The sequence below is a fragment of the Rana temporaria genome, chromosome 11, assembly GCF_905171775.1.
Source record: "Rana temporaria chromosome 11, aRanTem1.1, whole genome shotgun sequence".
Taxonomy (NCBI): Eukaryota; Metazoa; Chordata; class Amphibia; order Anura; family Ranidae; genus Rana; species Rana temporaria.
The window spans coordinates 112195357-112208653 of record NC_053499.1 but is presented as its reverse complement, the minus strand read 5'-3'; the positions used below and the strand labels follow the sequence as shown (position 1 = coordinate 112208653).

Genomic DNA, 13297 nt, shown 5'->3' with positions numbered 1-13297 from the left:
TATAGCAGTCCTTCTATCGTATGCATGGACAAGATGCATTGCAATCCCATGGAGATCTACATATGTGGAACTTTAAAGTATCAACTATTTAAATGATTCATTTTGTTTTCATTGTTTTATTATTTTTCAGAGATTGCTGCTTGGCTAGCACAAAATGGACCAATATCCATTGCTCTTAATGCATTCGCTATGCAGGTATATTACTACTAGCTGCTGATCTTTTCCCCCAAACGGTTTATTGTTTTGTATGCGTCATCTTTGTGTTTGGAGGCATATTTTGAAAAGACATACAAGAGCATGCAAAAGTTAACTTATAGCATCCAATAAGATTTGTTTTTTGGGTTGACATAGGCGTGCGCACGGGGTGTGCCTACCCAGCTCCCCACCTCCTTTATCACTTCCAGCTACCCTCCTCTCCTGCTGGCTGCTGCTGTGGGCACACACAGGATGTTTCAGGATGGAGAGCGGGGAAGGGGACGGTAAATATGTAATTTACCAACCCCTTCCTTTTCTGAATGAACATGTGAGTGATCGGTACCGATCACTCACTGTGTTCATTTATAACTGAATCATAATAAACTGTTTACTGTGGTTCAGTTTTTGAATGAACAGGAAGCCTCTCAGCACAAAACACTTCCCTTTCATTCACTGTCCAGTGCAGCTGAGGCTGCAGAGTAAGGGACTAGGGAATCTCAGTCCTCAGCTCCTTTCTCTGTCTCTAAAGTGAGATTCAGGAGTCTGATTGGTACCCCTGATATTTCATCAAAGCCCCCAACAGGGCTCCAAAAATAATAAAAATAATATTGTAAAAATAATAAAAATTAAATTGAAAAAAAGAATAAAAACTACTGACGCCATTCTTTGCCCTACTTACAAATTCCACTGCTGTACTGACTGACACCATGCACTGTACTACTGACACCGTCCATGCTTTAACACATTTTAAAATTGAGGAGGATGAAGGGATTGGGATTATCGCGGTGCCACAGAAAAAATCAAGATACGATCTAAAAAATTCATACATATTTTTTTATTATTTAATTAGGTTACAAAAGACATTAAAAAGTTTGTTCTATACATAAACAGTAAGGTAGTTCACAAAGATACTGGTAGGGGAGCAAATGTCTCATGTACAAATGGTCAGGTCCTCCCGACTAGTTTTGTGAACCCATTGGCTTCATCAGGGGATTACGACGTGACCAGATTACTATTTAACTCCCATATCCCCAACGGGATCAGTCAGAGAAGTGAAAAACCGTCGTAGAGGGCGAGGTCAGACCAACAAAGCCCAAAGCGTAGCTAGGGATAGTAAACAAAAGGGGCGCTGTGATAGTCAGATGTAATGTATATGTATTTGATATCAATACATGGGCAGTATAGGCCCAGGTTGAAAAAAATCTCAGGAGCAAGTGACTGAATCAACAGCCAAATAAGTACCGGTAAGTTAAGGAGATGTTAAACACATAGTCCCGATCAATAAGAGGATCATATTCAGCAGCAGCGCCTTTGGCTGACTCTTTGGGGCGCTGCTTCTGAATTTGATCCTCTTATTGATCGGGACTATGTGTTTAACATCTCCTTAACTTACCGGTACTTATTTGGCTGTTGATTCAGTCACTTGCTCCTGAGATTTTTTTCAACCTGGGCCTATACTGCCCATGTATTGATATCAAATACATATACATTACATCTGACTATCACAGCGCCCCTTTTGTTTACTATCCTACTAAAGGTCCCTAGCTACGCTTTGGGCTTTGTTGGTCTGACCTCGCTCTCTATGGCGTTTTTTTCGCTTCTCTGACTGATTCTGTTGGGGATATAGAAGTTAAATAGTAATCTGGTCACGTCGTAAATCCCCTGATGAAGCCAATGGGTTGGCAAAACTAGTCGGGAGGACCTGACCGTTTGTACATGAGATATTTGCTCCCCTACCAGTATCTTTGTGAACTACCTTACTAATTATGTATAGAACAAGCTTGTTAATGGCTTTTGTAACCTAATTAAATAAAAATTATGTTTGTATGAATTTTATCATATCTTGATTTTTTCTGTGGCACCGCGATAATCCCAATCCCTTCATTCTCTTCATTTCTACCAATTCAGGGATGAGGTGCTGTATCTAATAGGACACTCGACCACTCCTTGCCAAACATTTTAAAATTGTTGTTTACATTTATTTATAAGACTGTGTATGTATTCTCATCTGAGAGATGTCTAGCTCTACAGGTAGGTGGGTTTTCCAAACGAGTTCACATCAGTCCATACATTATCTAAATGCCTGCTTGCCCACTTATATTGAACGTCAAAAATAAATTATGCAACCCCCCTGGGTTTGCTCACACTCTGAGACTTACAGACTTTCTCCTGGAGTCCTGGACCCACTAACCGCCTCAGTTTTCTCGACTTCCCAGACTCTCTGTTGGTCTCCCAAGCCCACATAACTGTCTTTGAAGTCCTTGGCAAGAAGTTCACCCACACCAGGGATGTAGCCTCTGAAAGGCACCATCAGCTCTGCTGACAGGGCTCTGTCTCCACACGTCAGCCACTGCATCTCCCACTCCACATGCAGCAATCACCAGACCCTTATTATAAAGCCTGTGTGCATCTGGGCAAAGACCCTGCTAGTCTTCCACAAAATCTGGGCACTAGGTTGGAGATCTTTTCGCTCCCAAGGCACTTTGAAATCTCCAAACCACGGAGCACCATCCACAATGCCAAGTACATCTGCAAAGCAGTTTCCTCCACTCAAAGTCAACACGCTGCACATGCATTTTAGTTCTGCACTCTGGAAAACATGCAAACCGTGTCTTGTTTTCCTGACCATTTCCTCAATAACAGAGCCTTGCACTGTCACAGTACAGTTGCAATAAAAAGTATGTGAACCCTTTTGGAATGATATAGATTTCTGCACACATTGGTCATAAAATGTGATCTGATCTTCATCTAAGTCACAACAATAGACAATCATAGTCTGCTTAAACTAATAACACACAAAGAATTAAATGTTACCATGTTTTTATTGAACACACAATGTAAACATTCACAGTGCAGGTGAAAAAAGTATGTGAACCCCTAGACCAGGGATATGCAATTAGCGGTCCTCCAGCTGTTGCAGAACTACAAGTCCCATGAGGCATAGCAAGACTCTGACAGCCACAAGCATGACACCCAGAGGCACAATGGGAATTGTAGTTTTGCAACATCTGGAGGTCCGCTAATTGCATATCCCTGCCGTAGACTAATGACATCTCCAAGAGCTAATTGGAGTGAGGTGTCAGCCAACCGGAGTCCAATCAATGAGATGAGATTGGCGGTGATGGTTACAGCTGCCCTGCCCTATAAAAAACACACACCAGTTCTGGGTTTACTTTTCACAAGAAGCATTGCCTGATGTGAATGATGCCTCGCACAAAAGAGCTCTCAGAAGACCTACGATTAAGAATTGTTGACTTGCATTAAGCTGGAATGGGTTATAAAAGTATCTCCAAAAGCCTTGCTATTCATCAGTCCACGGTAAGACAAATTGTCTATAAATGGAGAAAGTTCAGCACTGCTGCTACTCTCCCTAGGAGTGCCCGTCCTGTAAAGATGACTGCAAGAGCACAGCGCAGACTGCTCAATGAGGTGAAGAAAAATCCTAGAGTGTCAGCTAAAGACTTACAAAAGTTTCTGGCATATGCTAACATCCCTGTTAGAGAATCTACGATACATAAAACACTAAACAAGAATGGATTTTATGGGAGGATACCACAGAGGAAGCCACTGCTGCCCAAAAAACATTGCTGCACGTTAACAGTTTGCACAAGAGCACCTGGATGTTCTACAGCAGTACTGGCAAAATATTCTGTGGACAGATGAAACCAAATTTGAGTTGTTTGGAAGAAACACACAACACTATGGCCCAGATTCACAAAAGAGATACGACGGCGCATCTCCAGATACGCCGTCGTATCTCTGCCTAGTGCCGTCGTATCTATGCGACTGATTCATAGAATCAGTTACGCATAGATATTCAGTAGATCCGACAGGCGTAAGTCTCTTACGCCGTCGGATCTTAACTGCAATTTATTTTTGCCCGCTAGGTGGCGCTTCCGTCGATTTCCCCGTCGAGTATGCAAATTAGCTAGATACGTGAATTCCCGAACGTACGCGCGGCCGACGCAGTAAAGTTACGACGTTTACATTAGGCTTTTCCCGGCGTAAAGTTGGCCCTGGGTCTATGAGGCGCAGTCAATGTTAAGTATGGCCGTCGTTCCCGCGTTGAAAATTTAAAAGATTACGTCGTTTGCGTAAGTCGTCCGTGAATGGTGCTGGACGTAATTTACGTCCACGTCAAAACCAATGACGTCCTTGCGACGTCATTTAGAGCAATGCACGCTGGGATATTTTAGGGACGGTGCATGCGCAGTTCGTTCGGCGCGGGGACGCGCATCATTTAAATGATACACGCCCCCTACCCGCCAAATTTGAATTCCGCCGGGTGATTTACGTTACACCGCCGCAACTTTACACGCAAGTGCTTTGTGAATAAAGCACTTGCCTGAAAAACTTGCGGCAGCGTAACGTAAATGAGATACGTTACACCCGCACAGAGATACGCCGATCTCTGTGAATCTGAGCCTATGTGTGGAGAAAAAGAGGCACAGCACACCAACATCAAAACCTCATCCAAACTGTGAAGTATGGTGGTGGGAGCATCATGGTTTGGGGCTGCTTTGCTGCGTCAGGGCCTGGACGGATTGCGATCATCGAAGGAAAAATGAATTCCCACGTTTATCAAGACATTTTGCAGGAGAACTTAAGGCCATCTGTCCACCAGCTGAAGCTCAACAGAAGATGGGTGTTGCAACAGGACAATGACCCAAAGCATAGAAGTAAATCAACAACAAAATGGCTTAAACAGAAGAAAATACGCCTTCTGGAGTGGCCCAGTGAGAGTCCTGACCTCAACCTGATTGAGATGCTGTGGCATGACCTCAAGAAAACGATTCACACCAGACATTCCAAGAATATTGCTGAACTGAAACGTTTCTGTAAAGAGGAATGGTCAAGAATTACTCCTGACCGTTGTGCACGTCTGATCTGCAACTACAGGAAATGTTTGGTTGAAGTTATTGCTGCCAAGGGAGGTTCAACCAGTTATTAAATCCAAGGGTTCACATACCTTTTCCACCTGCACTGTGAATGTTTATATGGTGTGTTCAATAAAAACATGGTAACATTTAATTCTTTGTATGTTATTAGTTTAAGCCATGGGTCTTCAAACTACGGCCCTCCAGTTGTTCAGGAACTACAATTCCCATCATGCCTAGTCATGTCTGTGAATGTCAGTGTGGTACAATGCCTCATGGGATGTGTAGTTCTACAACAGCTGGAGGGCCGTAGTTTGAGGAGCCCTGGTTTAAGCAGATTGTGATTGTCTATTGTTGTGACTTAGATGAAGATCAGATCACATTTTATGACCAATTTATGCAGAAATCCATATCAATCCAAAAGGGTTCACATACTTTTTCTTGCAACTGTATGTATATACAGTGCATTCCTAAAGTATTAAGACCCCCTTTACTTTTTCAAGACCACACCCCACAGTTCCATACCCTCCTGTCTCACCTTTTAGCCCATTTGTTATCTGATTAGTTCAAATATAATTACTGCTTTTTTTCCTGCTTTATTTGAAATGTAATTGATTGCCTGTTAGCTAAAGTGGCCCCTCATTCCCATCTTCTTCAGAAGGCTAGTTGTAGACGTAGCAGTAAAACCCCTGCATTCATATTCTACAGGGAAAATCTTGATCTTCTAGCTATTTTGAGCAGCTTCAATAGTTTTTTTTACTTTTTTTTTTTTTTCTTCTATGCTTCTTAAACTTCATCTTCCGATTTGGTGTCCATTCTACAGAGTAGAATGATATACACATAACTATAACATTATGATTATTAAGACAATTAGAAAGGGTTTTATAATGTTATTGCATGTTTTGCATTAGATGATTTTTCATACTATATACTAAACATACTATATACACTACCATTGTCAAACCTTGCAAGCTGTATTGTGCTTGTTTTTCAGTTTTATCGTAAAGGGATTTCTCACCCATTCAAGATAATTTGCAGTCCCTGGTTCATTGACCATGCTGTACTCCTAGTGGGCTATGGAGACCGTAAGTTATAAATCACAAATATACGATTTGACTATAATAATGTGCACTTTAATTACATCACTTTTACTTTTCACTTTACACAGGTAATGGGACACCTTTCTGGGCAATCAAGAATAGCTGGGGAACAGACTGGGGAGAACAGGTAAGAACAGCTACTCTTGAATTCAAATTCAGCATATGTCAAACTAGGACAGTCAGTCAGGGCTTCCATAAAGCAAAAGGGAAGACTTCTGTAAGAACCTTGGCAGTAGGTAATATCGATGGATGACTTCATATTCCTGTCAGCAATTTGGCAGCTCTGCTATGATCTACTCATTAAGGAAATAATTTATCAATACTGTATATTAATGGCACTTCTTTTACTAGGTAGAAATAAGGTAGTACTACTGCATTGTGAAGGAGATTTCTGCTGCATAGTGCTGGGGAGATGACAGCACAGTGGTAATCAAGCCTGTCTGTTTAACCGGTTCCCAACCGACTCATGTTTTTTTACCGGGGCAGAATACGGGGTTTCCTTTAAGAGCCGCCAGAGGCACGTGTGCAGGCCGGTGGACCTGAGGCGCGTGGCTGATGGACACGATCGTATGCACGAGATCCAGCGCAGGGATTTATGTGTGGCATTTTTATTATATATTTTTTTTTTTTTTTTACTAGTAATGTCAGCGATCTGTGATTTCCTGCAGTATTGCGACGAACAGATCAGACACTTTTGGGACCATTGACATTTATACAGCGATCAGTGCTATAAATATGCACTGATTACTGTGTAAATGTCACTGGCAGAGAAGGGGTTAACACTAGGGGGCGATCCAGGGGTTAACACTGTGTTCCCTCTTCTAACAGTTCTAACTGTGAGGGGAGAAGACTGACTAGGAGATGAGACAGATCGTTGTTCCTACTTAGTAGGAACACACGACATGTCTCCTCTCCTCTGACAGCATAGGGATTTGTGTCTTTATTCTCGTGCTGGCTCTCGTGTGTGTGTGGGGCCACACGCATCGGGTCCCCCGGCGGCTCTTAAAGAAAAAACCTGTTTATATACGGAATTTCGCCCAGGAGCACCATTGTGCCGCAGTAAATCTGCGTGAGCCGGTCGGGAACAAGTTAAACTCTGGGCTTAACCGCAAGCATTTTGCCAGCTTCTGTCCTTGAACACCTGTGACAAGCATCATAATCTAACAGATAAAAATTAGGTGTATTTTATTGTACTAATCAAAATTTTGTTTTCCACCCCTTCTTTTCTTCATAGGGCTATTACTATTTGTATCGAGGCTCGGGAGCTTGTGGTGTGAATCAAATGTGTAGTTCTGCCGTGGTAAATTAGACATCTCCACTGAAGAGTTCCTTTTGTCTTCATACTAAGATAATGCCAGCGGGAATCATTGGTGTGGCATGTTGTAACTTGAGATTCATATGATTTGAGACTTGAATCAGTCCTGGGAAAAGGTGACATATACCTTTCCCTTAGAAAACTGTAATTATCATCTGTGGTTTTGACTTCAGGTGAAAACAAAAATTAGTGGAAGTGTAAAATGTGTCACTAACATACTATTTTAACCAAACCCCCCGAAAAGTTTGGGGTGCTCTAAATTTTTAAATTTTTTATCTGGTTATATAAACCAATAATGAAATTACTTAATATTTTATTACTAATTATTTTTCATTTAGTTCCTGACTCTTATAGTTTTCCTAGATTTCACAATAATGTAGATAGTTATTAATATTTGTTTGTGGTTGCCAGCAACACATGTCGCCTCTGACTGTTAAAATCTGCATTATCAGGATGCTGTTGAAAAGCAATACAAAAAATCAAATGCGCAGTTTTAAGCCCCATACACACTATCAGTTTTCCTGCAGGTTTTTGTCTTAAGGTTTACCAAAACCATGTAGTGCAAGGGCCTGCCTGATTGCATACAAATTGAAACTCTGGAGGTTTGACCTCATATTAGATGGTTTTGGTAAACCTGAAGACAAAAACCTGCAGGAAAACTGATAGTGTGTATGGGGCTTAGTGGGGAAGGGTCAAACTCTCTTCCAAGTTTTATTACAGTCTACTTTCCTGCTGGCAATTAATAACCCCTTTATCTTGTCAAGGAAGTGGAAATACTAAAACAAGGGACAGATGTTCTGATGACAATTAAAGTGGTTGTAAGCTTAGACATGAAATACGAACAAAGCATATCCTTCTATAGTGTGTACTTGTCTCAATTCAGAGCACTAAGTCCTCCTGTGTGCTGCTTTTTTCCTCGGCAATCAGCATGAATCACTTCCGACTAGCTATACATACACATTACAGCTGGTGACAAATTTGTTGGTGTCCTTACAGCTCATTAAAAAATGCTCCTTTCATCCTGAAAAGTGATACACGTAAAAGCAATACCTCATATATGCCTGCATGCCTCTGGAATAACAAAGAGCAAAACAAAGAAATGGTGAAAAGTAATTCATTTATGCGTATTCTACAGATGATCTAAAAATGGCCTGAACAGAATTGTTAGTACCCCTAAAAGAGAAGAAGAATATAAATAACTGTATCCTAGCGATAGTTCAAACTAACTTTACTGTCATTGGTATCACAGACGTCCTCAATAATGTAATCAGTCAGTCACTCTAATTATAGAAAAATAGTCACTCTGCTATTTGGTATTACCATGTGCAGCACATTGAACAGACCAGGGAAAGCTAAGTTGTCTGAGGAGATGAGACAGAAAATAATAGACCACAATGCCAAAGGTAAAGGTTATAAGATCATCTGCAAGCAATGTGATGTTCCTGTGACACTGATATTATAAAGAAGTTTAGGGTCCATGGGCAACCTCCCTGGGCAAAGCCTCAAGAGGAAAATCAGCCCCAGATTAAACAGAAGAATAGTGTGAATGGTGGATAAAACCGAAGGAAAACTTCTAGAGATAGGTGAACTCCCAAGGTCAAGGTACATCGGTGTCTAATCACACCACCCATCATTTTTTGAGAAACAGTGAACTCAAAGGAAGAAGACCGAGGAGGACTTCATTGTTGAAAGAAAATCAAAACTACATGTGAATTGAGTTTGGTGGTCTCAGCCCGGATCCCGGTGGGTGTGCTATGCGAGGTAAGTCTGCGCTTAGTAAGCCCACCCCCCTCCCACAAAAAAACACCACACTTACACGCACTCGAAATTGGGTTAGCATGCACGCACTTTGACCACGCGGTCTCTAAAAAGAGAGGCGAAGGACTAACGGGGCTGGTTGAGCGGGCTAGATCCTCTCACTCCCTTATAGGGAGTCCCTCTGCCCCGTTGGGCTTCAAAGCGGAGCAGGTAGGGCGGGCTATGTGGGAGGACCCTCTCACGCACCCGCCATTGCCACCCGGGGCATGGAGAAAGGTGGCAGATTGCCTCTGGGGGAGGCCTGCCTACTCCCAACTCCTGCAGTCCGGCTCCTCTCTCTCACACATAATACACTTTAAAGAAAAGGAAAGAAAAAAAGAAAGAAAATAAAAAATAAATAAGCAATATCGGATACCAATTTCAGAGAATATTGTGAGTTCTTTTTTCCAATAAAATAAAGTGTAGCGCTAGTGAAATAATGAGTGAATAGTATCAGCCCAAATGGTATGAAAAATGTGCAAAAAATGAATATTACAACACGTGTAAAGCCCTGTACACGCGATCGGTCAATCCGATGAGAACGGTCTGATGGATTTTTTTTAAAAAACTATGTGCTGAAAAAAACAAAGTTCAATGCTTCCAAGCTTGCGTCGACTAGATTCTGAGCATGCGTGGATTGTTAACCGTTGGACGTGCCTACAAACGATCGTTTTTTTTTTCTATCGGTTAGGTATCCATCGGTTTAATTTAAAAAAAGATTGCTTTTTTTAACCTATGGATAAATAATCGATGGGGCCCACACACGATCGGTTTGGTCCGATGAAAACGGTTCATCAGACCGTTCTCATCGGTTTGACCGATCGTGTGTACGCGGCATAAGAAGAGAACCCCCTATTGGCAATCCTTGGGTGTCCAAGGCTTAGTGATAAATTCAAAACACACAACAAAAAATATATGTATATGTGGCGCACTAAAACAATAATGAGGTAATCCACCTCAGCAAGTGATGGTAAAAATTGTCAGTCTAAAGACTATGGAAATAGACACTTGTGTAGTCCATATACAAGTAATGACATGTAGTCCATACATTCCTGGAAAGTATACACTGAATGGAATGCAGCCACAAGTATCTTGAATCATAGAAAGCGGTGTGCTGTCAATATGGTCATTCAAGATTGTTTTCAACACTTGGACAAAAATGGAGGGAATAAACACTTATACCAGCGGTTATGGACCCGACTAACCTTACAGTTGTGGGTCAACTGAGCTTGTATCCACCGGTAATGGAACTCAACATGTGGATATTCCAATGGTCTCCTCCTTCTGTTAGTATTACCAGCCAGGTGAATGGTGACTCCAAGAAAACAGAGAGAAATCTTGAATGCCAAATGGTCCAATAGCCCAACTTTACCGCAAGGTGAAAGATAAAAGACAAAGGAGAGAAAACCTCCACATCCCAATATGAAATGGGTATTTATTGAAAAAATTATAAAAAATATTCAAATAAATGAATATAAATATAAAAAAAACGATTGCAATCGAGAATAGTAAAAAGCGCAATATGGAGCAGCTTGGGCTAGCTTGTAGACCCGACGCCGTTTCGTCTACAAAGACTTCGACAGGGGTACCTTTTTTCCCCTGAAAGAACACAAACAGATTTGTCCTTGGCTGTAATTATAAACACTGTAGGGTCTTGTGAAACTGCGTGTACATTTGTTTTGTGTAAGTGGGACAAACGCAAATGCTACTAGGTTATTTTTTTTCTTCAGACTGAAATTTCATTTGTACAAAGTAAGTTAAAGTAATTGTAAAGTCTTGTTTAAAAAAATTTTTATAATAAAATAACATACTTACCTCCTCTGTGCAGTTGGTTTTGCACAGAGCAGCCTGGATCCTCTTTGCTCTAAGATAAAAAAAAAAATCTGCCTTTACAACTCCTTTAAATCTGCAAAATGCTGCATGCAACTGTTATGTAACTAAATACTTTATGGCCACTAGATGGAGCTCATGATCATAGATAATATTTTTTTTAAATCCAAAACAGTTTTTTATTAGTATTAAAATGGACATAACCGCAACAGTGAGAGAGAGACCTAATTGGACTGTAAGCACAAAATACTATAGCACTGCTGTATTTTTATGAATGAATATCTTCCGACTTGCAGACAAAAATAGCCTAATAACATTCATACAGAAGAAATGTATGTGCAGTTTCACAGCACGAATAGCTCTGCATTTTTTTTTTAAATACACCCACATTTGTTGTCATTGAGTATTTTTCCAGCACTGTCTCCCTAGTAGTGGAAAGATTCAGGTGTATTAAAAGATAATAAAAGCTGAGCACTGAGCAATCGTCATAACTTTACTAAACTTCCCTCTCCTACCTACCTACCTCATGTACTGAATCAGTAATCATTTTCTTCCTACTTTGCTCCTTTTTGATCCTCGTGACAACATCATAGGATTCTCACAGCAGCTCATTAGGGGGAGGGGTTTGCGAGGTGCCACACATAACTTCCTGTATACATAAGAACTCATTGCCTCAAGGGATCTCCCAACCCCCTCTGTGCCCTGCACCAGTGTAAAGCATTCTGTAGCTGCCTCCTCTAGTAACTCAGGGTATAGAAGTCAGATTTGAGCAAGGCAGTAGAAATCATTAATCATAGTACAGTATTAGAATAAGCCTTTATTTATTTGAACGGCATAGGAATTGTAGAAATTATTGAACAGTGAGGTTATACGTTTTTTTTTTTTTTTAAGAGGGTGGTACACTTGAAAACCCAAATTGTTAAAGTGGAGGTTCACCCTAAAAACAAGTATATACCATTCAATCCAGCATACTGCCGACATGTACAGTATGCTGTTGTTTTTTTTTTTTTTCCGGTTTACATATCGTAGTATAGGTATTTTCCCCCCGGCTTCCGGGTAGTGAATCCCGCGGGAGTGGGCGTTCCTATTCAGAGACTAAGTGATTGACGTATGACAAAAGCTTCACCCCCGGCGCATAATGCGCGTCACCAGTTTCCGAAAGAATCCGAACTGCGAGTCGCGCTTTACGGTCGCCTGCGCACCGACGATCGGCTTTTTTCGGAAACTGGTGACGCGCCTTTTGCGCCGGGGGTGAAGCTTTTGTCATACGTCAATCACTTAGTCTCTGAATAGGAACGCCCACTCCCGCGGGATTCACTACCTGGAAGCCGGGGGGAAAATACCTATACTACGGTATGTAAACCGAAAAAAAAAAAAGCATACTGTACATGTCGGCAGTATGCTGGATTGAATGGTATATACTTGTTTTTAGGGTGAACCTCCGCTTTAAGCTAGTCACATTATAGCCCTGCCTCCAAACATCATGACTGAGTTTTTTGCTAGTGTCCTAGGTGGTTGGACATCTTCTCTGCTGAGAAAAATTCTAACTATTTTAGCTAGACTTCTTTCATTTTTCTTTTTGTTCTTCAAGTATGTTGCTTTAGCTAATTCCTACACAACTGCCATCTTATGGGGGGTGGAAGGGGGCAGTGTAAATTCCGTTAGTACCCTATGTTGTCTCTACTCTCTGCAGGAAGCATGGATGTGATGACTTTAGTGTTACCTGTGTTATTTGCAGCAGTAACGTGACCAGTCACCCAGTCCCAAGGCACATATTCTAATACTTTCACACTCCTGCTGTACAACAGCAATTAAAGCTGTAGCATATTTGGTAGTTTAAAATAAACTAAAATAACTAATCTAATGAAGAAGGGTGCTACTGAGTAGGAAGAGGCAACGATAGGCCAGGAACAGTAAGAAGCAAGAAAAAAAAATCTGTAAATGCTTGTTTAAGTTTTTTGTTTGTTTTTGTTGCCCAAAGCTCAGCTTTAAAGATGCAAAAGTTGTACTATAAAACTTTGGTGTACTGTATATACTTGTTACTATTATTATTATGAGTATAGCAATAAAGAAAATAAGCCAGGATACAATTAAAGTGCCAATATAATTTCTTGGTAATTTATAAAACGTTTTAACCAATTCTGATTAAAAAGATGTAATTATTATAAATACATATTTCAAGT

The 13297-nt window shown here is 40.9% G+C and overlaps 1 protein-coding gene across 1 annotated transcript in view; it reads left to right on the top strand.

The window, feature by feature from the left end:
- The window catches only part of CTSF (cathepsin F), a 63685-nt gene extending 55861 nt beyond the window's left edge, over nucleotides 1-7824 (top strand). Inside the window, exons 11-14 of the mRNA XM_040328832.1 lie at nucleotides 131-195; nucleotides 6067-6157; nucleotides 6241-6299; nucleotides 7407-7824. Of these exons, the coding sequence (XP_040184766.1) occupies nucleotides 131-195; nucleotides 6067-6157; nucleotides 6241-6299; nucleotides 7407-7481 (290 nt within the window). The 3' untranslated portion in view covers nucleotides 7482-7824. The remainder of the gene's footprint in view (nucleotides 1-130; nucleotides 196-6066; nucleotides 6158-6240; nucleotides 6300-7406) is intronic.
- The last annotated feature ends 5473 nt before the right edge of the window (nucleotides 7825-13297 follow it).